Source organism: Zeus faber (assembly GCF_960531495.2).
Source record: "Zeus faber genome assembly, chromosome: 19".
Lineage (NCBI taxonomy): Eukaryota > Metazoa > Chordata > Actinopteri > Zeiformes > Zeidae > Zeus > Zeus faber.
The window spans coordinates 7,777,636-7,805,225 of record NC_137206.1 but is presented as its reverse complement, the minus strand read 5'-3'; the positions used below and the strand labels follow the sequence as shown (position 1 = coordinate 7,805,225).

At 45.3% G+C, this 27,590-nt stretch overlaps 1 protein-coding gene across 1 annotated transcript; it reads left to right on the top strand.

The window, feature by feature from the left end:
• Window positions 1-8,773: 8,773 nt before the first annotated feature.
• Window positions 8,774-27,324, top strand: olfm3a (olfactomedin 3a; the record flags this gene model as incomplete). The annotated part of the gene is made up of 6 exons (XM_080019902.1): window positions 8,774-8,842; window positions 21,882-22,025; window positions 23,455-23,610; window positions 25,094-25,313; window positions 26,145-26,251; window positions 26,647-27,324. The coding sequence occupies 6 exons, from the start codon at window positions 8,774-8,776 to the stop codon at window positions 27,322-27,324; spliced, it is 1,374 nt and encodes a 457-aa protein (XP_079876028.1).
• Between the last annotated feature and the right edge of the window lie 266 nt (window positions 27,325-27,590).

The window sequence follows — 27,590 nt, the reverse complement described above, 5'->3', positions numbered from 1 at the left end:
ATTCAATAAGTAAACAGTCCACAATAAAATACATGTCCAATAAAAACACACTGTCTTTATTTGTTTCACAAACGGGGCACGGGGGACTAGGAGACCGCGGTCGCTATTTGGCGGAGGCGGACATGAGCAAGTGGAGCAACACAGAAAGTCACACTGTGGCTCCACTGGCGCCTAGTTTCCACAACGGATGTTATTGACACAGTTTGACCACAAAATGTAAGGTTATTTTCCCAGATACAGTACAGTAGGCCTGGTTATTTTCCCAGATACAGTACAGTAGGCCTGGTTATTTTCCCACACGTAATCACCGCGTTCCAACAGACCGTGCCTGCGCTGTCCTTTCAGCACCACAACCCGATACGGCAGCTAATGATTGCCTTGAAAACAGGAATATAGAATCTAAGAAGTGGTTTATTAAACTCACATTCACATTATTTTATTTCTTATAGTATGATTCTTTTCAGAATGATGCATGACTGTTATTTTTTAATTAACATTTAGAAAAAAATCTCACGTACCCGCAAAGTACCCCTAAGGGCACGGGTACCCCCATTTCAGAAACACTGCAGTAGATGGCCCTTTAGCAAATTTAAATGACTCACAATGCCTTTTGAACATGTTCAAAAGGCATTGTGTGAGTAATGTATTGTACGCAGAGCTGCATGGGAAGGAAAATAAATCCTGCTCCTTTTAATCTCCATTACCCCATTTATAAATCTATCTTTCTTCTCCCCCTGATACAAATCGAGCTTGGATTTATTTTCTTTTGGGTTAGCAAAATACCAGTTAGTTCTCGCTATCTAATCGACAGCCTATTTCCATTTTTACAAACAGTATATATACTGAGCATTTTACATTTTAACAATATACAGGAGTTTACAGTATGATATCTGAAAAATGTAACCGCTGTAGATATTACAGTAACAATTCTCATAGTTCCATTAATAAAAGGAAATTGCGAGACAAGTTACAGACTTCAGTCATCATTTGGAGGTATGGTCTGTGTTTTTACATGATCGGGGAAGGAAAGGTCGCCAGGTATTTTCAAATTTAGCCGGAGAACCCTGCAAAGAAAACCTTATTTCCTTGAGTTTTAGAAAGTGGAGGACATCTTTGATCCCCACTGTAGACATTTGCCGTTCGAATAAATGGGGCTCTGTCTCCGAGGAACTCTTTGGACAAGCTTAAGTAAAAGGGGGGAGGGGGGTCTTGTGAAGTGTTTTCAAGGCCCAGAGCTTTCCATGAGGAGGCGTTTGTGCAAAACAGGAAAGAAACACCCCGATACAGCCTGAACGGGGGAGAAAGCGCCAATATACTCACTGAAACACACGTTTTCATGCAAAAAGAAGCCTTCAGAACGAGTGGCTTTCATTGTCATGAATATGGAGTGGATATATTGACGGCTAGTTATTTTTTCATCAAGGTCTTCGTCGAGGTCTTTGTTTGTAGACACGTAAACACGTCAGAATGTGCTAGAAACTATCATCTAAATAATTTTAGCTTCACTGACTGCAACACATTCTGACAGCAGCCGCAGTAACCGAGGAGGGTACTGTGCACAAGGATGAAAGTACTTTGCTTTGGGACCCAGAGGTACCTATCCTGCAGGACATGCCAGAGGCAGGTTTTTGTATATCTATAGAGGAAGACTGGATAAGGAAGCTTTCCTCAGAATGACTCTCTCGGTGGGTGTGGTGGGTGTGTAGAAAGACAGGGAGTGAGACTAGACACTATGTGTTGTAGGTTGTAGGTGCCTTTGTGAAAAGTTCCACGTAAAATGGATAAATTATGCTAATTAGCGCTTGTGTTGCCACACCAAATTGCAAGGCTGTACTAAATCATCAGTTCCAGCCAGAATACCAGCTCTGTGTTAATCAAATTCCAGACTGAATGTGATAACTACTCATAAGAATGAGATTCAAAAAGATGGATCCGTCACTTATATATAGCAGGGTGTACAGCATGTAGTGATTGTTTATTAGGCAAAGTCCAGAGACTGTGCAGGGCAGAGTATTACAATAGTAAAATAAAATAAAAAAATAAAAAGTGTACCTATTGCTTGGGGAAGACGCTCGTTCTGAGTCTCTCTGTTCTTGTCTTGGGGCTGCAGGGGGGTCTGCCTGACCGCAGCCATTTGAACAGTCCATGGTTTGGATGGTGGGGATCCCTAATAATCCTGTTAGCCCTGGTCCTGCACCAGGTGGTGTATAAGCCCTGTAGGGGGCTGTCATCCCAGTGCAATGCTCAGCCGAACGCACCACTCTCTGCAGGGTTTTGCGTTCCAAGCCAGCAGTGATGCATCTTGATAAAATTAAAACTTTAAAAAATAAAACTTTATGATGGTGTTGGAGCTACTCTTGGCCACACAATCATTTGTGTAGAGAGTACAGCAGAGGACTTATGACGCAGCCTTTGGGGGCATCTGTGTTGAGGGTGCGGTGGGTGTGGCAGCCCACCCTCACCACTTTGGGTCTGCTGGTCAGGAAGTCAAGGACCCGGTTGCACAGGGAGGTGGACAGTCCAAGTTCCCTGAGCTTGGTAAGCCATCTGGGGGACACTATGGTATTGAAAGCTGAACTATGGTCAATGAACAGCATTCTTGCATAGTCCCCCCTCCCTCCGCTGTCAAGCTGGGATAGGATGGTGTGCAGCACATGGGTGATTTGGTCATCCATCAATCGGTTGGGGCGGTAGGCAAACTGAAACAGATCCAGGGTAATTGGGAGAAAGGAGCAAATGTAATCCTAAATTCAAGCTGCAAGCAGCGATGACTGGGTCCTCGGTGTGCAAGCATCGGTGGGACGCAAGTTTGAAGTCGATCAGATAAATCATGAAAATGACCACAAAGTGAAACTTTTAATCGTGAAGGTGTCTTGTAGACACTCGCCAAGTTTGAAGTCGGTCCAAAAAAATCGCCTAGGAGGAGTTTGCAAGTACAAAGCATAAAAATGAACAAAAAGTGACTAAAACCGCACCTTTAATTAAATATGGCGGACTTCCTGTTGGGTTTAGGTCATGGTGCCAATATATATAGATTTTTTTTTTCTTTTAAGTCTAGTGATATTACAAATGTGTACTGAATTTCCTGAATTTTCATGGAAAAATGTAAATAGGTTTGATTTTCTTCGGTTTGAAATTTCTAGGGGGCGTTGGCGAGCCATTTTGCCACAACCATGCATGGGACCCATAGAATATCAAATGGCTCACCGGGACTGACCAGTGTGCAACTAGTGTGAGTTTTCAAGTATCTTAAGGCCTCCAAAAGGCCGATTCAAAACGGGCGAAGAATTGGAGGAAAAACAATAAACCGAACAACAATAACAATAGGGTCTCAAAACACTTCATGACCACCGAGGTGAGAGCGACAGGACAGTAGTCTTTGACGACGGCTGGTTGGCTGGCTTGGGCACAGGAACAATAGTGGACATCTTGAAGCAGGTGGGCACTACCGCCTGGGCCAGGGAGAGGCTGAATGTGGTAGTGAACACTGGGGCAAGCAAGTCTGCTCAGGTCTTCAGTACAGGTCCAGGGAACCGGACCGTCTGCTTTCCTGGTATTCACCCGTCTCAGAGCCCTCTCCACGTCATGCTCTGAGATGCTGAGTGTGCACTCACCTCCTGCGGCAGAATTCGATTCTGTTGTGCTAAACAGGGAGCTAACGCTAATGCTAGTGCCGTTAGCCTCGAGGCGTGCAAGGAAAGAGTTTAGATCTTCTGCCAGAGAAGCGTCAGTACTCAACGTGGTGGTAGCTCTGCCTCTGCAGTCCGTGTAGTCCATGGTCCCTGCCACATGCGTCTGGTGTCAGGCAGCTGGAAATAAGACTCCCCTCTTTTCCAGTATAAACTATAAACTTTTGGCACTAAAATAAAACGGACACGATTCACACCTGTTACTCAGGAGCTGCAAGCAAACTCCATGTGTGAGGACACAAACAAGGAATATGTTTTTGACTGATTTGGGTGTGAGTAAGGAATTCAACAGTCAACATCCAACATTCAACATTTAAATTCTGCCAGCTTACTATGCATGTCGCATTTTTCTTATTCATCACATTTCAGTGTTTATATGTGCATATTCATATGTATGCATATATATGCATGTTCATATCGCGATGAGGATGGTAATAGGATTTCTGGTGCTCCAGAGGGCAAATATTTCAATCGACAGCTGGCATTTAAGTGGCACCACCGACGTATAGGAACCGGTGCCATATTGGCACTGGGATTTGGTGCCCAACCTGAGTTAGGACTGGCTCGAATACCGCCAAATAAGGAGGGACATGACACAGGGTTAAATGAGAACATAATGTGCTTATTTACAAAAAGGGCAAAAGAGAAAAAATACCAAATGAAAAGCTGGGTCTTGCGTCAGGTCGTCTAGATGCAACCACTACAGACCGAGACCCGACCCTTAATAATAATAATAATAATATTATTCATAATAATAAATACAGTCACAGGCAGCAAGACACGGGGTCCATTTTAGTTGTGTTAATTACGTATTACATTTTGCAGATTTTCGGCAATCCGGGATCAAACTACACAAATTCTGCCTGATTCTGACAACGCAGTGTCACAGTGATCTACACAAATGCAGCCAGTAATCAGCTCAGGATACGTTATTTGGAATGTTGTATTAAACATAATTTATCTTCTTGGCAATTCTGTTATTGCAATATAATCTCTTCCTGGAACATCATCTTATTCCAGGCTTTTTCATATTCCAATAAAGATTAGTTCCTTTAATCAAAACATTGTCCAAGTCATTTCGTGTGCATGTGCAAACATTCTCTTATCTTGTCTTAAAGCACTGCTGTTAAACTGATAGATGCACACGGCTTGTTCCTGGAGTCTCACAAACTGTGAATCATCCTGATGAAATGAGCCTCTTAATACCGATACGTATGGGGAATCAACAGTTATATTTAAAGGCTTCTCATCTACATTTACTATTTTCATAGACATAATTGCAATATTTCTCAGCCTTTTTTTCGGTTTGTGTTTCATAGGTTTTTAAGTTTTCTTTCGTGTTTTATTTTATAACAGTGTGATTGACCTCTAAGACTGGATGTTTGGACAATTGTTTCTTTATTGCCTAAGACTTTCGACTATTTTTCGGCACCTGGAACAAGATGAAACATAAACTTTGTAATTTTTTTATATCACAAACACAATAAATACATGTTATTTCACACACAAAATAGATGTTACTTTTAATTTGTACTTTATTGCACTTCTTGTGCTAACAATGTGCGATTGACAAACTCAGTTAAATAGAGTAATGCCTGTAATCAGACATTTTTTGGACATAACGTTAACTTGGAAAGGAGTCGTCACTCTGTAATGCCTCCTCCCGTTTAATTGTTAAACCCGCTACGTTTAGATGTAGGAAGTGGCATGTACATACAATTTCTTTAAAACAACCGTCTATGATCTCAATCAAACCTTGTCATTGTGAGAACTCACCGTGTCGTCTGTGGAAATAGAGCGGCACTCTCAGTGACTGCAGGTGACGTTTGGTGTCGCGTGGGGCAACAATGGCTAGCGATTCAATGCCTGGGCATCCAATCTTCTGACGGGTTACGGTTGTTTTGACATCTTTCTGTGAGTAATTACGATTTCCCGGGCACTCGTTTTCTGACGCGTTTCCAGCACATGAAACACAACCAGTGGAGATGATACACACACACACACAGCGTAGTTTGTAACCTCTAACTACGACAGAGGGATTGTCTCTACACCACTCACTGCGCACGACGCCAATGGACGTTTGGAACCACAACCTGCACATTTACAAAGAATCGGATGATGATATCACAAAGCGTCTCACTCCGCACACTGTGGACGACCGGAAGTTTTTGAACGTTTTCGACGTCAGCGACGCGCCGACGTCTGGCTACCTCCAGTCAAATTTTGTTGGTTTTTCACTAATACCTTCTCCGTATGTGGATTGATTTGGACAAAACTTGAACCACTAGATGTCTGTGACATCTCGGTTCAAATGACACTTCAACGTGTCTGTAGCGCCAGTGGGTGTCCTGTTCCAGACACTTTTAGCCCGAAAAGTGCCAAGGAGAGTAATAATAATAAAAATCCAAACAATAACGATAGCTTTCCATCCATACCCAATAGACCCCTAATATTAATAAATATAGCTGCAGACAGCAATACACAGGGTCCAATTTAGTCGTGTTGGGTACGTTTTACATTTTTCCTAGTTTCCATAACACACACCATAGTTTTGTATCTACAGCAATTACAAATTTCTGAATTTCAACAATTCCACAATTCCCGACTATTTCCCTTATTTATCATTGTATGAATAATTTGCTGTAAATGCAGTGAAAACTGAAAGGTATCACGCCATAATACGCACAATTCACAAGCCTATTTTTATTATTGAGGTTTTACAGAGGTTTTTAAATATGGCGGTTGCCGGTGCTATATCGACTCATTTGTTAGACCAATCACCGTGCACTTACGTCACTGCATGTTCCTCTTGTCTCTTTGGTCCCTGGCCTAGGGTAGGAGCCAAAAATTAGCTCCTAATTGTATCAATTACGATCGTTCCTACATCATGCAGGGCGGACACAAAAGAAAGGGACGGTTCCTCCAAAGGTTTTTAGAACTCCCTGTGGTGCAAAAACGCCCTCTGTGACCGATTTTGTTTTTCGGGGGTTTTGTTGGAACGCAGCCAGAGCTCCAGTTTTTTCAGAGTTTCCGTTAAACGCAGCGTCGTCAACTTCCGATGACGATGTCACAAAGCGCCCTGCTCCTCAAACGAACTTGAGACTAAAGTCGCGCCAACACTCTTCAATATCAGTTTTTCCACTCAGTTGGGCTCTAAATGTACGTCAATATCGGTCAAACTTGAACAACAAGACGTCTGAAGCGTCCTGGTTCTAAAGAAACCTCAACCGTGCCGGTGCGTACTGCGGTAGCCATGTTTCAGATACTTTTAGACCGAAAAATGCAAAGAAGATTATATATAATAAAAATCCAAGCAAAAACAATCCTGGTACCCTAATAATGATAAAAATAATAAAAATGGCTGCGAGCAGCAATACAATGGGTCCTGTTTAGGCATGTCAGACACGTAATACAGATTACGGAATCTGCGCTCTGCGATTAAATGCGGGGACGTTTGGAGCGGACGGAGAGACTCCCTCTTTCTTTCTTTGATCGCCGTCCTTTTTGCGGGGGCGGGGCCCACGCCGGGCTCTGGTTGGGACGCGTGCGGGTTTGAGTTCAAATCGCGTCGGCTCCGGGGGGCCTCACCCCTGTGCGCGCAGCCGGGGAGAGAGCGGGCGAAGCGCCGACGCATCCTGCTGTATGATTGGCTGTTTGTGCCACACGGTTGTTTCTCTGCTCAGTACGACTGGCTGAGTCCAAGGTAATCAAACAATTTCATTCTATTTTTGCGACCCGTTCCTGGTACGCGGACGCATCATTCATTCGCACGGGTCACGTGGACTCGACTCGACGTGGTCACAGGTTTCTTTGCATTAATGTTGTTCTGTGTGTTCTCATGAATCCGGCAAAATAAGGAGGAACGGAGAGGTTTTAAGAAAGCGTTCGGAAGGAAGGATGTGCGGAGAGGGCCGCAGGTACAATCTGTGCGATCCATCCATGTGTGACCACCAAAATAACCAGATGGTGTTGAATTCATGGAAGGCGTTAACCGCTGTCTCTTTCCAAAGATTTGGACTTTTGTAATACACCGGGACTCCTTCATAATGTTTGCATCGACAATTTGCACAAACTCACGACTACAAACAAAAAGCCTGCACCGACTACAATAAATATCCATACATTTAACACTTTTTAAAAAAAATTGTACTGTTCTTTTGTAGCCATTCAGATCCTTCCCCCAAGACCTCTTTGTAATGTTTACAGCAATTATTTTTTAGTTTCCCCAGGTGGTTTGTGCACAATGTGTTTTGGGCCCCCCGGTCTTTCAGGAGAATATCACCAGGGCATCTACACGGCAACGCACAACTGCGTATTATACTACGCGATTATAACAGAGCCTTTAGAGAGGTGCGTAAGAGGCAAACCAGCCATTCAGCAAGCCCCTGCAAATAGGCTTGTATCCAACCGTAATCAATCTTCCAACTCCCACCCTTATCTTTTTATTTACATGGTCTTTCGGTCCAAATGATCGAGACATACCTTGAATATCAATGGTTGCAATTTGGTGTGGAAGGCTACGGAATCACATCACACGCACACTCTACACACGCACGAAAAAAGTGACGTCACCATCTCACGCACACACACGCGCGCACACACACACACACACACACACACACACACACACACACACACACACAAAACTTTCTCTCCCCTCACCGCTCCTTCACCCACCGCTTCGCATTCGCTTCGCGTCAGCTCCGCGCAGGACGTGTCCACCGCACCGCACCGCACCGCACCGCACCGCACCGCACCGCACCGCACCGCACCGCACCGCACCGCACCGCACCGCACCGCACCGCACCGCACCGCACCGCAGCTCCAGTCGGTGTCTGTGATGACCGCGGACGCTGCGCCCGCGTTGCGCTCGCAGTTGCAGAGCACTCTGTGCGCGGCGGACACGCAGCAGTGAGGAGGCGGCGGTCGGAGGTGAACGGGACTGGTTGTTGTTTTTTTTCTCCACGCTGTGAGGAGGACTGTTGACGGGAGAAAGGAAGTTGAAGGAAGGAAGGAAGAAAGGAAGGACGGAAGGAAGGAAGGAAGGAAGGAAGGAGAAAAAAGTGAGACCGGAGCGCGTCAGCATGCGGCTCCTGTTGAGCGTCTTGTATCCGCTGCTGTCACTCCTCATCTGCGGCTTGTACCCGTCAATGGTGAGTTTTTATTGACATTTTTTTAAATTGTATTATGTCGTAAAAATAATTAACATATATTTTCATTTATTGTAATTTATTTTTCTATTATTTATCGTATTGTATTGGCATTTTTCGTATTTAATTGACATTGTTCATATATTTTGTATTATTTATTTACATTTTTAATGAAATGAAATTACATGTTTAATCTTCACATTGAAAAAAAAATGGGGCTTTATTTGCATTCTCAATCTTTTTCAATTGAGTTTAGAAATGCGTGCTGTGGTGGCACACGCATTTCCCACAAACGATCCCGTGTTTGTCGGTGTCATAACTGTGATGGCGTCATTGTTTCGTGCCAACTGTCCCGCCCGCGTACGGGAGAGGACGCGGCCGTCTCAACGCGGGGGGACACGTTGTCCCGACTCACCCCTGTTGTCCAGCTTCTCCCCGGCGCTGGAGCCTCCGCCCGCCTCCCCCGCTGCTTCCCATCCGTGCGCGTCCTCGACACCGGGCTTTCGTCGTCGCCCGTCACGCTCGCGTCGGCTCGGCCGCGCGTGCGTGTCCAATTATCTCCCAGGCAATCCATTTTAATGTCGCTTTTACGGCCATCGCCGTTATTTGAATTCTGGGAGAAGGGAGGGGTGTACTTTGGTCGGACTGTGTGTGTGTGTGTGTGTGTGTGTGTGATGGACACAATTAAGTCGGACCAATAGTTATCATAGCACTGAAGTGCTTTAAATGGGTAGCCCTAACCCTAACCCAAACCCTAACCCCTATTTCTAGTGAAGTCATACCTTTTGGTGCGGATAAACCACAGCAACGGACGCTTCAATGGAATGGAGCGAGGTGTGAGGCGGTTTTGTCGTTTTTGCGTTTGGGAAAATAACTCTTTGAAGGAGTGCTGTGTGGTAAAGCTGGCCGGCTCTATGTCCTGACTGACTCAGAGTCGCTTATGAATAATGGATAAATCAATAGGGAGTACTTGCACAATGTGTCGCCCAAGGCTTGCGAGAGAGAGAGAGAGAGAGCGAGAGTGTGTGTGTGTGTGTGTGTGTGTGTGTGTGTGTGTGTGTGTGTGTGTGTGTGTGTGTGTGTGTGAAAGTAAAGTAAAGTAATTTGGTTAGGGTTGAGGTGGGGGTTAGGTGTGGAACTCATTGTTTTTTCCCGGGTGGAGCTGTTCCCTCACGCTGGTGCTGATATTTGAGCGCCTAAAAAGGACGCAGCTGCTTTTTGAGTTGCCTGGGCAATGTGATACGATAGTGGATATTGCCTGGGATTTAGTTACTGTTACATCACCCCACAGTTAAACGCCGTCTCTATAAGGCTGCATTACAGCAAATGAATGGCAGGTTCTGAAATTCCTAGACTCTTCTAGCCGTTCTATTCAACGCCTCTACCTGCTTGGTTATACTGTCACGTCCACATTTCTAATGATTGATTTCTTGTGTGTAAATATCTTATGAAAGCACCAACAGTCACCCCCAAAACATCCTCCAATTATCAATATTGAGGTATATTCGTCCCAAAAAAATGCCATATTTTATTTTCTAAATATCTCACAGCCCTGGGAGCGAGTATATACTGCATATGCATCAAAGAATATTCCATACGTAGAGTTGCCCCAAATATAGTCTCATTTTAGCTTGTTGCTCATCTCATGGAAGGGCTGGCTGTTAAATTAAATTAAAGATGGGATTTTTTTTTGTGTGATTTTAATGTATCCCCGAAGCGAGTTTTCGACGCGGCGCCGCGATCCATACAGCCCCGCTACACTTGCCAAGTTGCCATCTCCGTTCGCTACGAACAGCCTTTTGTTTTGTTTTTTCCATCTTTGAATGCACGTCTACAGACATTGTCATCACAGTGGATATCTATGTAGGTATAATATGCTGTACCTGCTCTATTGCTTGATCTGTTCAAATCAGTGTGTGGAAGTAGTCTCTGGCCCTTGCCCTTTTGCTTTATGAATGCATTACCCACAGTCCTCTCCTCCTTCGCTCACTTCTCAAAGCAGCTTTATTATAGTTTCCAACCCCACAATCCTCTGATCTTTCAGAGCGTGGCAGCTCCGCTTAGGTCCACGGCCTGTGTTGTTTGTTTTTCTTTTTTTTTTCTTTAATTAAGTGACGCGGTGAGATGTTTACAGCGTGGCCTCTACCGAATCGCGCCGTTTTGATGCGAGAGGCTTTCAAAAACCCAGACGGGCAACGGTGGCAAATTTGTGTTTTTCTGCGATTCCAAATGACACCAGTGAGCCAGCAACTTTTGAGAATAGTTGTTGGAAACACCTACCGGAGGATAACAGGGGTTCGGATCGTTGGGGTCTGAGATTTGCATGGTTAGCGGAGACAAAGACATTATACATTTTGGATTTTACCTCCCTTCTTGCACGTTCGTTCCCACACCGCGATGCGCTGTCACTCATTTATCACAGCAAATGTCACGATGGGAGCGACGCTTTGATGTTGTATCACATTGCAGACCTCCGGGGATTGCTTTCCAAGAGCCAGTGGCTTTTGCCGTCGGTTTCCATTGGTGGAAAACCGTCCAGTCACCTTGGATGGGCTTTGGTTGGGGGTGATAAGTCTTCATTGGGTAAAATTTGGCACGGCTTAAAGGCAAGGGAATGTAATGATGTATTTGAGGGTTGGTCGTAGTCCCGCATTATTTTCCTCGGTGTTCAGACTCAGACTCAGTTTCAATCTCTCTCTCTCTCTCCCTCTCTTTTCTCTCTCTCTCTCTCTCTCTCCAACCCCTACCAGGCAGAGGGGAACAAAGGCAGAGTTTCATACATTTTAAAACATGAACGTTTTTCGCTGCACCGGGCCTGGATGAGGAATGACAACTTTTAACAACACGTTGACGCCGACGGAGCCCGGCAGCCAGGCCGCGCCGCGCGCCAACAAAGTCATTAGTTGTGACTCCATGTGTCTGTTTTAAGCAGGGCTGTCGAGGCCGGCGGGCGGGGAAATAAAGCAAGCAAGTTAAAGCCGTGATGGATGGGGGTGGTCGGTTTGTTCCCGAGACGAGCCCGGCGAATGCATTCCCTTCTGTTTGGGCCGAGGGAGTGCGACAGAGAGAGAGGGAGAGAGAGAGATGGTTGCATTGTTTGGACCCCTTGTCAGACCGTAATGGGATTCCTGTCAGTCCCTTGGTGCATAGCGGTTAGGGGATGTCTGATCTACAAAAAGGGGTGTGTGTGGGGGGGGGGGGGGGGGTCGGTTCCCCCCCCCCCCGGCATCTGGAGAAATAATTCCCTCCCATTAATGAGGTGTGGAGCAGCATGCCTGGCGACCTGAGAGGGAAGGGGACCTGCAGACCAGCTCACTGTTTGTCGCTTTCCTTGTCGTACCCCTCACCCAGCAACATACACTGTACGTAACAATCACTGAGTGTTAAAATACTTATGAACAACATGTCGGCGCGTCATTTCACAAGGTGCACTTAATGTTGTAAGTATAATTACTCGGGACATTATGTTGAAATTACTGGGGGCAGCGCTGCAGCGCTGTAATTGCAGCCCTGGAGGACAAATGTGTGTGTGTGTGTGTGTGTGTGTGTGTGTGTGTGTGTGTGTGTGTGTGTGTGTGTGTGTGTGTGTGTGTGTGTGTGTGTGTGTGTGTGTGTGTGTGCGCGTGTGCGTTTGCATGTGCGTCTGTGTGTGTGTGAGCGTGGCCAATTTTGGTCTTAAAACCTTCCCGCTGCACTCATCTTCCCATATGATTATAGGCCACCAATCTTGCTGATCCACTCGTAGCTCTGGGACAAATTGTCACATAGTTTGTTGGATCCGCGTCCCGTGCTTTGAATTTGAGCAACCGCTGCGCCGACTTTTCGACCCTTTTCGCCCGTTTTCCCGTTGACGATCCCCACCCGCGAGATAACAGAAGGGGAGGACTGCCACGGCAGGTTGAGGGCGGTTTGACGAAAGCGACGGATCCTTGATCTCTCGACAGGGCATCTGTTGCAGCTGCTTCTCCTCGACCGGTGGAAATGAGCTCGTCCTTGACCTGACTCGGAGCGTACGGGGCTCATTAACGGGGGCCGACCGGGACGTAAAATCGGCCGGGCATTTCACGGCCAAAGCGGGGCCACCGCCCGACGTTTGTCCGTGAGGGGAGGGGGGCGCAGAGAATTTCGCCAGTCACCCGACGGCAAGTCGGGGAACTTTAAATCAAATTAGACGGAGCTGTTTAGCATTCCGCCGGTGACGGCCTCCTAACGTTACAGTACCGCGCAGGTAATGCCCGGCGACCGCTTTGTCATCTTCCGTCCAGGGGGCTAAGAACCGACGCGTTGCCTCGCTCCAGCCGGGAAACCCATCGCGGCTGAACACACCCGCACAGGAGGAGGAGGAGGAGGAGCAGGAGGGGACGACAAGAATGTGAACAAGATAATAATGTAGCCCGGCCGGAGAGAATATGTCCCGGGCTCCTGCGGGATTATCTATTCAATCTCCTCTCCGGCGGGGTCAAAAGACACGGGGAAGGTGCGACGCCCTCTAGGAAATTAATCTCCCTCCCCGCGCGCACCTTCCGTCACAGTCATCTGAGGGACAAGGAGCCCCTCCGCCCTCTCTTTTACTCTCCTCTTTCCCTCTCACTCTTTTAATCTGTTCTTCATTCTCGCAGCGTGCCCCAGTGGGAATCCCCTCCCGTGATAATAGGCCCTGTCAGGATTCTGTTATTGTCGCCGCCTTTCAGGGTGTCAACATCTGTCATGGCTGGCTCGGATATCTGTATCAGTCCGGTTGCAGAGTCGCGCACGCACGCACGCACGCACGCACGCACGCCGTTCCGCCTCCACCCGAATCAGAATAACGATTGATAAACTCTTTCAGCTCACTCCTCCGCCCACTTAGCTTTTCCGCTCGGACGGTTCGACATGCTCGCCCCCGGAGGACCGCCGCAGCTTTCAGGCGCCGGCGGTGTCATGGGGGGGGCGGACGTCGCTCCCCCGACGCTCTGATTACGGGCTTGGCCGCGCGCCTCGCCGTGCCGACGCTGTGCCGATAGCGGTGCGCCCGCGTGAGGCGGCTTTGTGTTCGGCTCATTACCGTACGTGTCGGCACTCGGCTCCGCTCTTAATGGGCCTGACATTTTGGCTGCAGTGAGGAGAGCCTAACCAGAACATTACGACTAGATTGAGGCTCGTGTCTTGTAAGCTAATTACCGCCTAAGTGAAGGTTTTTGTATTCACCTCACCCTGCCATTCTCTCAAGACTGCCGCTGTTATTTTATTTTTATTTTTTTGGCAGTACAAAAAAATAAAAGAAAAGAAAAACAAAATGGATGTGCATATATCCAAAGTACCGCACAGCCTGGAAGACGTCCTCGAAGATCAACGCTATATCCTGATTGGCAGCTTGATCTCCAGGCTTCTTGTCTGTTGCTGACAGGGGGAAACTAATTGCTGTTGATACCTCCATTTAAAAAAAAAAATACAATATTTTCTATAATTTGACTCTGCAAAGATCCCTGCGGTTTCAATAAATGCTTTAAAGGGAGCCGGGTGCCTTTTTCACGCAAACCAATACAAGCGCCTATACGTGATGGCTCCTACAGCCTGTCATTTAAAAATCATTGAATAAGAGTGTACGGGGTATATCCTCGAAGATGCTTAGACTGAGATTGAGCGGCGCACATAGGGAATAGATCTGACCTCACAAGAAACCACACTGCACATCCCCGTATCCCAAATGTACCAAATGTAAATGTTGATTCACTTGTGCAAATTGACCATGATTAAACTTTTTTTATGCCATTTTTTATGTCATTTACCATATTCCTGAAAAAAAGAGGGGCCTTAGAAGGTTATTATTCGCGCACTTTAGCCTGTGAAAGTTTCACCGAATTGGCCATTTCTCTTGCAAATGTATAATTTTGTGTGAGTATGAAAATCATGGGGATTAAAACATCCATCCCAGAAGCGAATTTAGGAGCAGCCTCTCTGTAAATTGGCTCAGAAAGTCATGTCTGACCTCACCCCGCGTTATTCGCATCTCGAGTTCCAGCTTCTCCCGCCCGGAAAGAGGTACAGAGTCCCGAGGTGGGGGTTAAAACATTATAAGCACTCCTTCCTACCCAAGTTAAATGACTAAATGGTGCTAGGTTAGGAGTGGTGGCCTTGGGGGCTGTGCAGCAGGTGCCACCTAACTTTGGATATGAATATTTTATCTACATATGTGGTGGTTTGTATGACTTTACGATTGAATGCCGTCCTGACTGCATTATATTGGGTGTATTTGTTAAGTCTGTGTTGTACGTACTGAAACCAGCAGCACTGTGCCCAACATAAATTTCCCCAACGCGGCGACAAAAATGTTGTACATCCTATCGAGGAACTGAAGAAAATATTATCGGTAATTGAAGTCGGTTGGTAATGAAGTTGGTTGGTCCGCCTGAAATTTGCCCCAATGGCTTGGCTGGGTTTGGACAGGTTTCACCGATGGTTATTGAGTCGGAGTTATTGAGAACTTTTTTGTCTCCGGTTCCTTGATTCCTGAGGGCCGGCCTGCCGACTGGATAATGCATTGTAACACACCTGTGCATCGCATGGGGAAATGAAGAGGTAAGTGAGAGTGAGAGTAACTAAGAAGAGTAACTAACTGTTGAGTCAAGTCATTTAGGGCCCCGCCCGTCTTCCTAAGGTTCTCGGGACGATTGTTTGGCAAGTGTTCGGGGATTAAGACCTACATTGAAGCGATCGCGAGCCAGCTGCAACAGGAAGCGTTCACAGAAAGCAGTGGACAGCATGTTGGAACCACGCCTATTTTCTGAGAGACCACAGTTGAGTGTTACACTCACGAAACTTTCAGGCAGGTGACTGTTGATTGATAACAGTGTAATAGCGTTGAGGGATATTTCAGGGTTTCCTTCCCCCCCCCCCCAAATCACTACGGGGCTGTTCTCCCAACTTAAGGTGAAATTATGAGGGCCAGGAAACGGCAATACTCACCGCAGAAGGAAAACTTTCAATGGTCATAGAATCTTTGGTGAATTATTTCTTTATTTTTTATTTTTGAAATCTCCTGTCGATGTGCGGGGTGGGGCGGGTGTTTGGGTATTTCTTACACAGACATCCACTTCTGTGACATGCAATTTGTCTCAAGAGGAATGCAATGTCACGGCAAGGACGGAGGGAGGCTCCACTTTTCGATTCCAGCCCACTGAGGATGGCAAACACGGCGGCCCATTTAATAGAAAAATGTTAAGCATTGGCATTCATACGGAATACCTTGAGATGAATGAATCGCTGGATTCTCTCACCAAGTGCACCCCACTGGCAGAGAGAGCAGCGAGACGCGGCCGACGATGAGACTGTGATGTGCCTGAGCAGAAATGTTACACCTTGAGAGCAGGCGCGTCGACGTTCTGGGCCGCGCCTGACCCCTCGTCGGTGTAGCCGTGCACCTTCGCCAACGAGTACGCGGCCGCTAAAAATGTTGAGTCGTTTTGTTTATCCATGTCGTTGTTTGAAAGTTTATTCATATCACACGTTTGGAGCGTGTCCAAATGACAGCAAATTCGACACCCCAGCAATACGCCCGCCAAGTGTGAAGTGTGTCGGATGAACGGCTGGCGAGATAATCGAAGGACATTATAATAGAAAGTCGTACAGACAGACAGACAGACAGACAGACAGACAGACAGACAGAGATCCCTGCCTTTATAGATAGATTAGATGATAGACAGACAGACAGACAGACAGACAGAAAGACAGAAAGACAGACAGAGATCCCTGCCTTTATAGTTAGATTAGATGATAGACGGCCAGACAGGCAGACGGATAGACGGACGGAGACAAATACAGGCAGACGGATAGATGTACTGTACATACAGATGGAGAGAACAATAGACAGACAGACAGAGAAACAGACAGACAAAAAATGTGGTAAAGATATGTATATAGGTATGGTGTAAAGAATTATAGAGGTACTCCTCACTGAACGACCGAGGTCCGTTCCTAGGACCAGATCGTTAAGCGAACTGGTCGATAAGCGAGGACCCGTGTTAATGCACGGTAAGGGGGCGTGGCTGGTATATATGGTGCATATAGTATATATAGTATATATAGTATGTATAGTATAGATAGTGTGTATAGTATATATAGTATACATAGTATAGTGTATATAATATATATAGTGTATGTGTATATAGTATATATCGTATATATAGTGTATATAGTATATACACTATATATACACACCACGTTCCAAATTATTATGCAAATTGGATTTAAGTGTCATAAACATTAAAAAAAAAAAATTCAATTCAACTCATGGATGGTTTTGTGCCTCAGGGCTCTTTGGATCACTGAAATCAATCTCAGACACCTGTGATAATTAGTTTGCCAGGTGAACCCATTAAAGGAAAACTACTTAAGAAGGACGTTCCACATTATTAAGCAGCCACAGGTTTCAAGCAACATGGGAAAGAAAAAGGAAAGAAAAATCTCTCTGCTGCCGAAAAGCCTCAAATAGTGTAACGCCTCGGACAAGGTATGAAAACATTAGATATTTCACGAAAACTTAAGCGTGATCATCGTACTGTGAAGAGATTTGTGGCTGATTCAGAGCACAGACGGGGCGGATAAAGGCAGAATGAGGAAGGTTTCTGCCCGACAAATTCATGGGATTAAGAGAGCAGCTGCTAAAATGCCGTTACAAGGCAGTGAACAGGTATTTGAAGCTGCTGGTGCCTCTGTCCCCACTAAGCAATGCTCACAAGCAGAAACGGTTGCAGGGGGCCCGAAATACATGAAGACTCATTTTCAAACAGTCTTGTTTACTGATGAGTGCCCTGCAACCCTGTATGGTGCAGATGGATGGAGAAGTGGATGGTTGGTGGATGGCCACCATGTCCCAACAAGGCTGCGACGTTTTGGGCCGGAATCATGGGGAGAGAGCTGGTAGGCCCCTTTCGGCAAAGTATATAGAGTTTGTGACTGACCACTTTCTTCCATGGTACAAAAAGAAGAACCGTGCCTTCCGTAGCAAAACCATCTTCATGCCTGACAATGCACCATCTCATGCTGCAAGAATACCTCTGTGTCATTGGCTGCTATGGGCATAAAAGGAGCGTAACTCATGGTGTGGCCCCCATCCTCCCCTGACCTCAACCCTATTGAGAACCTTTAGAGCATCCTCAAGCAAAAGATCTATGAGGGTGAAGGCAGTTCACATCAAAATAGCAGCTCTGGGAGGCTGTTCTGACATCCTGCAAAGAAATTCAAGCAGAAACTCTCCAAAAACTCACAAGTTCAATGGATGCAAGAACTGTGGAGGTGATATCAAAGAAGGCTCCTATGTTCACATGTAACTTGACCTTAAGATGTTAAGATGCTTTTGATTGAAGTAGCTTTTGATGCCAGTAAATATGACCTAATGCTGCAAGTTCAACAAATGACCATTTTCAGTTCTTTACAACCTATAAAATGTTTTGAAACTCTGTTGTGCATAATCATTTGGAACAGTGCATTTTGAGTTTTTTATTTTTGAAAAAAATACTGTTATCATTGAGAGGTTTGTTCAATAACATTCGAATTATACCCTAACGGTTGATGACTTGAAAATTATACCGACTGTCATTTGCATCGACTATTTAGGAAAACCAGAGAAAAATATAATTTGCATAATAATTTGGATGAGCTGCTTGACGCTGAGACGCCGTGGTATTGCGTTGCATTGACATTTCACTGCATATATGTATGAAAGTATGTATATGTATGTGACGAATAAACCTCTTGAATCTTGTATTGTACACAGTGTACAATACAGACCGGTCAGAGAGCTGGTCCTAAGTCTGAGCGGTGGTTAACCAGGTAGGTCCTTAAGTGAGGAGTACATGTACTATGAAAATAGACTATTGACAATTAATTGTCTCCATTCGTAGCCAGAGCGCTCACCACAAACCCACACAAAGTTATGGAAACTCCGCGGAGACAGGAACCGCGACGGGGGTCAAAGTCTGTTGTGGAGTTTGGGTTCGGTCAAGTAGTTCCTCGCCCGCCCCGCCGCCCTGCCATCCAATCCATTAATGGATATGTGGGCTGAGGGCTTTTCGCCCACAAGTAAAATACCAAATTATTCCTCCGATTGTTTTGAGCCATCTCCCCCCTGTACATGGTGACAGTCCAATTTAAAAGTTGGCTCTGCCGTTGAAGTGCGGCATTACTCAGGATTACTCTCCATTTTTTTTTCCTCTCTCTCTATCTCTCTCTGTGCCTCTCCCGCCCTCTCTCTCTCTCTCTCTCTCTCTCTTTCTGAGCTGAATAAGAGAGGATTGACTCCAAGGCTACAGTGGTTTCACAGAGCTATGAGCCGGAGTCCGGCCATTAATCATCCCCCCAAAACGGCGTCCGCTGGCCCCCGAACAGTGCTCCTCAGGTGCGCTGTCTACACGGGCACCTGGAGTTGCCATCGACGGGCACATAGTCCAATGCGTGGACACACACACACACACAGGCACACACACACACACACACACACACACACACACACACACACACACACACACACACACACACACACACATGTCCTTGTTGCCCAGCAACCTTGTTCTCACTCGTCTCAATTGTCTTTGAAGTCTCTCTCTCTGTCCATTTCACCATCCTACATTCCTCGCTCGTTTCCTCTTCAGTTCACGTTGTTGCCCTTCGTTGGTCCATCGCCCCATCTCATCATCTCCTTTCCCCTCACCCCCTCCCTCCCTCCTCAAGCTGGTTATCTCCCTTTCTGTTACTGTCTTCGCTTCTTTTCCACTTTGCGCTGCTTTGTTATACTTTTCCATAGTTGTCGTTTTGCGGGCAACCGTATTTCCTGTCCACGTGTGTCCCTCGGCTGCCTAATATCCATTAGCTTTCACTCTTTTTTTGTTGATTGTTGTTGTAGCTATAGCCCAAGCTGACATGTGGATACACTTATTGGCGTCTGGGTTTATATAGTACATCAGTGATGTGTTTCTCTCGGCCAACCTGGAGTTGTCTTAGGAGACGATCAATTGGCGAGGCATGGATTTCAGCACCACCGAATGAAGGACAGCTCCTCATAAAGATGGATCTCTGAACAACTACTGCATTGTCGCGCTTATTTCGCTTCAAATTAAAACGAATGGACTCGAACATCACTTCCCTGTTGGTTAAGAGCATTTTTCCTGATGATTGTTGTTGTTTTTTTTTGTTAGTGTATTTTTTTTCACTATACCACTGTTCGATTCTAGACCATATAGGGCATGTGCCTATTGAAAGGTTCTTGCGTGTGGCCCTGGTGTTTCATTTGAAACATCCCAACATTTCAGGACTGAACAACAATTATTTGTTCAGTCCTGAACAGTTCCAAAAACAGTTTTGGGTAAATTAGGTTCTGCTGTAAGTCCGTTTTTTTTATCCATTTTGTGTAAAGTTTGCATTTCTCTTGTGCATTACAAATAATATCAATCAACTTAAGTTGTAACAAAATAGAATAAATTAAATATATATATATATATATTATTATAAGGAAAAGATTTTTTACAAAAGCAGATAATTCCACCCTTCATTTCCGAGCACTGAAGTGTGCCTTTAAATAGATATAGGTGACAACTTGGATATTTTTTTGAGAATTCAAACTTTTTTTGATATCATATTTGAAGAGCATGAGCACCAACTAGAACTCAATGGCTAGGATGAATTGCAGGTTATTGACAACAATTCATTGAGTGAGGATCACATCATTTTGACAATGAAAACAGTATATGAACTACTGTCATATATTAGAAATAATCTAATATCATTTTTATCTATATATATATATATATATATATATATATATATATATATATATATATATATATATATATATATATATATATATATATATATACATATATACTTACTACCTTGTGTATCCAGTCCACATCTAAGTTACTGGAGCAATAACAACTTGCTTATGAATTAGGAGTTATTCTGCTGTTATTTTAGCAGCTGGAACAGTCAGGGTTCTTGTTACAAGGAGATTTGTTGTTCAATTCCAATCAAGCATCACGCATGTTCCCTTGCCTGGCTATGTCCAGACCTTTGAATCCGCCCGCTCCACCGAGCGACTGATTCTTCAGGTCTGGCGTCATGACATGAAACAGCGATTTCCCGGTTGAGAAAAGTTGTCAAGCGTTGTCATAGCTGTGCACCACCCGGAGCCAAGGAGGAGTAACAACAACAATGGCAGCCGAGAAAACAGACGCTGCTGTTGAAGCTGTTCACAATCCGAACGGCACTCGTAGCTTGTTTTGCTTTGCTTGCTCCTGCTTGCTCTTGAAACCCCGGGAAAACCAGTATGGCGGCATGGCAACGCATAAGTGTCGACTTAAAATGACCTTAGATTCAGGCGGATACGTTGGTCTCTAGTGATTGGTTAGGGAACATCGAATCCTCAGCAAAAACCCGCCGGCAGTGTCAGGCTGAAGATGGAAACAATGTACGAGTTGACAATTCTGTCTGATATCAGGCAACATGTTCCTCGCTGAGCTTCAGTAACATTTCCCTGCCTTAAACCTATGGAATAAAGGGCCTTTAAATTGTATTAAATATATCTAACCCTCGTGAGAGAAATTCCTTGGTTGCAACGCTGTGATCTTAATTTTTACTCATTTTGCTTTTAAAAGCAAAGTTGAAGCAAAGCCCATATTAAGTTTGAACGGACTGTCGACTCGCCGAATTAAACTTTACCAATAGCAGAGGTTTTTAGGGCTGCTGGGTTTTCCAAAGTACATATGCTGTATTACATACGACAAGAGAACTCTCAAAAGTGCACTCGACGGAAATTACTGTAGGTGCTACTGTGTAATTTAGTCGTATTTCAAAACCAAAAAATAAATGAAAACCGCTTTAGCACAATTGTCGGCACAAAGGTGGATTTATTAACTACAAGTCATTTCCACAGTGCCTAGTTTCATTAAATCGGTCGCTGCAGGCCTGCCTTCCCTGGGACAGAAGCCCAAACAACATTCCTAATTCCGACCCGTTTCACCGACACAGAATCTGAATCGGAGCCCTGTGTAAATAAATGCATTCCCCGCAGACCATCGGACCCAAGGAGGGCTGGCAGGTGTACAGCTCGGCCCAGGATGCCGACGGCAGATGCATCTGCACGGTGGTGGCGCCCGAACAGAGCCTGTGCTCCCGGGACGCCAAGAGCAGGCAGCTCCGCCAGCTCCTGGAGAAGGTAACACACAACGCACGCACGCGCACACACACACACACGCGCGCACACACACCTCCGTACCGAGGCAGAAGCAATGAGCGTTCCCTTGTTCCTTCCAAAGTATTTTGACCTTTACGCATCAACGCTCAATGCCCTTGTATCTTCTCACAGGAGTTACATATTTAATTGAAATCATTATTGAACCCAGGCCCGTTGGCAGAGTACAGTTTTTGTGCAGCACACACACACACACACACACACACACATACTGTATATACACGCACACACACACACACACACACACACACACACACACATACACGCTGACCTCAGACGACCCCTTTCAATTACAGTCCTTCACTCACGTGCGTTATATTGTTAACAGAGCCCCTGTTCCTGCTATACTATACCATAACTGCATTATAACTATACTATCCTATAACTATACTGTACGACAATGTACTGTATTATAATTATATTATACCGACACTAACCTATAACTATACTATACTACACCACACTATACTATTACTATATGTTATACTTCTCTATATTATAACTATAACTATACTACATTATACTACACTATAACTATACAGCACTATAATATACTATAATTATACTATGCTATCCTATAATTATACCTTACTACACTATAACTATATTTTGCTTCTCTATACTATAACTATACTATGTTATACTTCTCTATACTATGTTATACTTCTCTGTACTATAACGTTACTTAATTATACTTATATAACTATACTAGACAATACTACACTATAGCTATACTACACTTCTATACTATAACTATACCTTATTATACTACACTATAACTATACTGCACTATAATATACTATAACTAAGTAAACTATATTACTATTACTGTACTATGCCAAGAAGGTGTGCCTGTTTTAACTTTTGAAAAAAATGGGCCCCCTCAAAGTTTATTTGTATAGCACATTTCATACACAAGGTTAATTCAAAGTGCTTTCCATAAAATAATTTATAGAAGAGCAAATGATAATAAAAGCATCGAGATGAAAGGCCAAAAATTGCTGAAGATTACTGGTTCGTGATTGCTTGCAGCTGCCGCACCTCCAGGTTTGTGTCAGCTGCCGTTCATAACATTGGTTGCTCAGTAGCAGGCCCAAGGTAACTAGGTAACTAGGTAACTAGGTAACTAGGTATCTAGGTAACGGCGGCCTGTGTTTGAGGGGACGCTGTCCATGGTACTGATCCCTGTGGAGAGCCAGGCCTCTTTCTATACCCTGTCACCCCCAAAACACCTCCAATCAGCTCAAACTGTCGGTCTGCGTTGATTAACCGTGAATCTGAAAGCTCCGTGGAGGGACGGTGTGGTTTTAAGAAGCCAACGTTAACCCTACTTGGGCTGTCCAGTCCTGTCCAAAACCAGTGCCCTCCCCTCCCCCCCACTCTCCCTCCCTAGGTCCAGAACATGTCGCAGTCCATCGAGGTGCTGAACCTCCGGACGCAGAGGGACTTCCAGTACGTCATGAAGATGGAGACACAGATGAAGGGCCTGAGGACCAAGTTCAGACAGATTGAGGACGACAGGAAATCCATCATGGCCAGAAACTTCCAGGTACTCCACTCGTGCGTTGTGAAGCAAACGGGTTGCGTCCCGCAGATCCTGTTTCCTATTCTCGCCCCGTGTGAGGATAATGAAAGTAAATAAATTTGATTTCCTGGTGCTCCAACGATCAATTTGGGCACTAATTTTGCGATATACCTCCTATTTAGCACAGAGAAGCCGCAACTGCGATGCGCCTCAGCGACTCTTTGACAAGTAATTGGATGCCGTTCAGCCGGGAGAATTGACATAAAAAAAAACAAAGCAAAATATAAAAGCAAACGCAGGCACCCAACCTCAATCCAAGAGCTACCGCTTTAATGACAGCACGCCGGGCTTTGGATTGGTCTCCAGGTAAACGATTTAGAAACTCAACAGTAGCGGCCTATTTCTAATATTCTTTTTGTGCAATACAACACACTTGTGCAATAACTTGCTGCGTACTAGGTAACTGCTGCCTAAATGTTGATTTATTTGTGTATTTATGGCTTTTCATAGTAGTTAAAAGGCTTTTACAAGCTGCTTCCGCTCATCCATAGTGAACGGGACTTCCTTTTGGTCGCCCTTAGAAACCCTGTGTGTGTGTGTGTGTGTGTGTGTGTGAGCGTGTGAGCGCACATACTTGGCTGACCAGGCCATTGCCTTCTTTTTTCCTCCAAGGGAACATAGCAAAAGAAAAAAAAAAACAACTCATGATCAGTTATAAAATAAGCCAAATTGAAGCCGAGGTCCGTAAAAAAAAAAAGGGCTTGACCGCGCACGAAATGCACGAATGTGGTCTTTCAACACCACTGTGCCTTGACCGGAATCACTGAGCTTCATTCAGGAGGAAATTAAGCAGCAGAATTTTGTCAGGCTTGTAATGAATCAATGCAAATAGACAAGAAAAACACAAATTGTGTTTCCTCTCAGGTGGCGATATCTCAAAGGGTGCACAAGTCCTCGTGGCACGTAGCCCACACTCCCTATCCGCCGCTATCCGTCTTCTTAAATCTCATGAAAAATCTGATTTCGGACAGATTTCTGACCACGAGTTTTACACTCCCTCAATATCTCTGAAATGTCTTGTTGAAAATCAAAACTAAATAATAAACGGATTTAACATTTGTAACAAGTTTTATCAAATATGAATACAGTGGTGCCTCGACTTACGACTGTAATTGGTTCTATAAGAACGGTCGTATGTTGAAACGGTCGTATGTCGAAGCAATTCTTCCATATGAATGATGAAATCATGAAGGGTGAAAATAAACAAAATACACAGATCAAACACAGTAGATATGAAAAAAATATCCATAAGCCACCGACTACGTGCACACACCATGTAGGTCGCCCGCTGACTGACCGCTGACTGACCGCTGACTGAAAAAAAAAAAGGAAAAAAAACGTCCACGTTCCTTACTTTTGCTCTCCTTCTAATCCATGCCATCTCCCCCCTTTCTTCCTCTCCATATTTCCACCCCCCGCCCCCGTCATGGCCGCCCTCTCCCTCCAGGAGCTTAAGGACAAGATGGACGAACTGAAGCCGCTGATCCCCGTGCTGGAGCAGTACAAGATGGACGCTGTGCTCATCTCCCAGTTCAAGGAGGAGATCCGGAACCTGTCTGCCGTGCTGACGGGCATCCAGGAGGAGCTGGGCGCCTACGACTACGACGAGCTCTACCAACGGGTCCTGCGGCTGGACAGCCGCCTCCGCAACTGCATGGGCAAGCTAAGTGAGTGGCGGATACTGTGTTCCGGGTAAACGGACGTAATTGTTTACCTTTGTTTTCCGCACGGCCTCCAGATGTTTAACCACAGACAAAGCAATAGAATATTCTGTTGTCGAAGACTCCAGACAGTCCCCCAGTCAACAGTTGTAGGCATTTTATTCCTCTACGTGTGTATTTTTATTTTATATAACCAAGTAAAATAACGGCAAAGATCCTTTAAAGTTTCTGCAAGTATTAAATCCAATATGTATCCAATATGACAATTAAAGGTTGAATTCGCTATTTTTTATAAGGCCTGACTATAACTCATTTATAGTTCAAGTTCAAGAGATGATTTGTCACATACATATACGTACATACGGTCGCACATATATGCAGTGAAATGTCATGACGCCAACTTGAACTTACACTGTAACTCATTTATAACTCTTTCATCACTGTTCTTAGCACAACCTCGCTGAACGGTTCAATATTGAAAAACGTACCCCTCCGCTGCAGGTTCTCATGGTGCTTGATTGCAGTCCAGTGGGGCAAATCTTTTGAGCCTTAAAAGAAGGCCCTGGGAGATGAAACTCAAAGGATGGCATCCGCTAAAACAAATAGAAGAAAGCGATATTGCATAGACATGCCACTACGAGTCAGAATTTGTGTTGCCTAGAAGCTTTGCTGTGGTGTGATAATACTTTAGCCATAACCAGGTCAGTTTACCGCGGCGGGCGTGGGTTAGTACTGGGGCGAAGGCGAACTCTCGTAATCTGACACAATGTGGTTAGAGGAAGAAGAAAGAGGAAATCCCCTCCGCCCGTCTTACCCACCGCTTTTCTTAATTAACAGCGTGTGGGAAATTAATGAAAATCAGCGGACCCGCTACGATCAAGACATCTGGGACACGCTTCGGAGCCTGGATGACTGATCCCCTCGCATCAACAACAAACAGCAGGGTGAGTTATGGAAGCGGGGCCTTCCGACGGCCCCGGGACGCACCGGTGGCCGTGAGGTTTAGCTTTGTGCTTCCACTGAAGCATGGATTTATCACCATAATCAAAGATTGGCGGGATTTATATCTCAGTGGTGGTGGCGGTATATGTGTATGAGGGGTGAGTTCAGACAGATAAATAAAAGAGATTCTCACGTCCCTTGATTTATTCTTGTCCCGAGTGCAGTGATTCATGTAATATTTATGGACTGGATTATGTGGAGAATAGCCTTTTATTGATTAACCTTTAGAGGTTTCCGTACATCGGCGATGCATGTGAATGTTTTGGCGTGTTTATCGGGCCGTGGCGGCAGCAAAATTTACACTATCCATCATCTCCCATCTCCCCTCCCGGTGTAGGTTTGGTATATGGACAGCTACACCAACAGCAAGATCGTACGGGAGTACAAGACGACGGCAGACTTTGTAGCGGGCGTGGTCTCCCGCACCTACAGCCTCCCGTTCAAGTGGGACGGCACCAACCACATTGTCTACAACGGCTCACTCTACTACAATAAGTACCAGAGCAACATCATCGTCAAGTACAGCTTTGAGACGGGCAGCGTGCTGGCGCAGCGGGCGCTGGAGTTCGCCGGCTTCCACAACATGTACCCATACACTTGGGGCGGCTACTCCGACATAGACGTCATGGCGGACGAGCTTGGCATGTGGGCGGTGTACGCCACCAACCAGAACGCTGGCAACGTCGTCATCTCGCAGATCGACCCCGACACGCTGCAGGTGCTGAAGACGTGGAACACTGAGTACTCCAAGAGGAATGCCGGCGAAGCATTCATGATCTGCGGCACGCTCTACATCACCAACTCACACTTGTCGGGCGCCAAGGTGTACTACGCCTACTCGACGAAGACGTCGACGTACGAGTACACTGACATTCCCTTCCACAACCAGTACTTTCACATCTCCATGCTCGACTACAACGCCCGGGAGAGGGCACTGTACGCCTGGAACAATGGCCACCAGGTGGTGTTCAACGTCACGCTGTTCCACGTCATCAAAACCGAGGATGACTCCTAGAGGTTACCGTAAAACGGTTAAAACGCCAAACTCCATCGTTTGTTATACAAGGACCTCGGTTATTATTTACCATGTTTTTTTTGTTTTTTTTTGGTTAAAAGTGGACTAGCAAACATTTCTAATTTATGGCTCCGGTTACGTTGCTGAACTAAGCATGGATGCCAGTGACTCAAGTAACTTTAGGGAAAAAATTGTTTTGGTACTTTTCCATTGCTGCCGATCTAACTGCAATGCCTCATACGCTTGTGTTGGTTCTGCCATCCAAA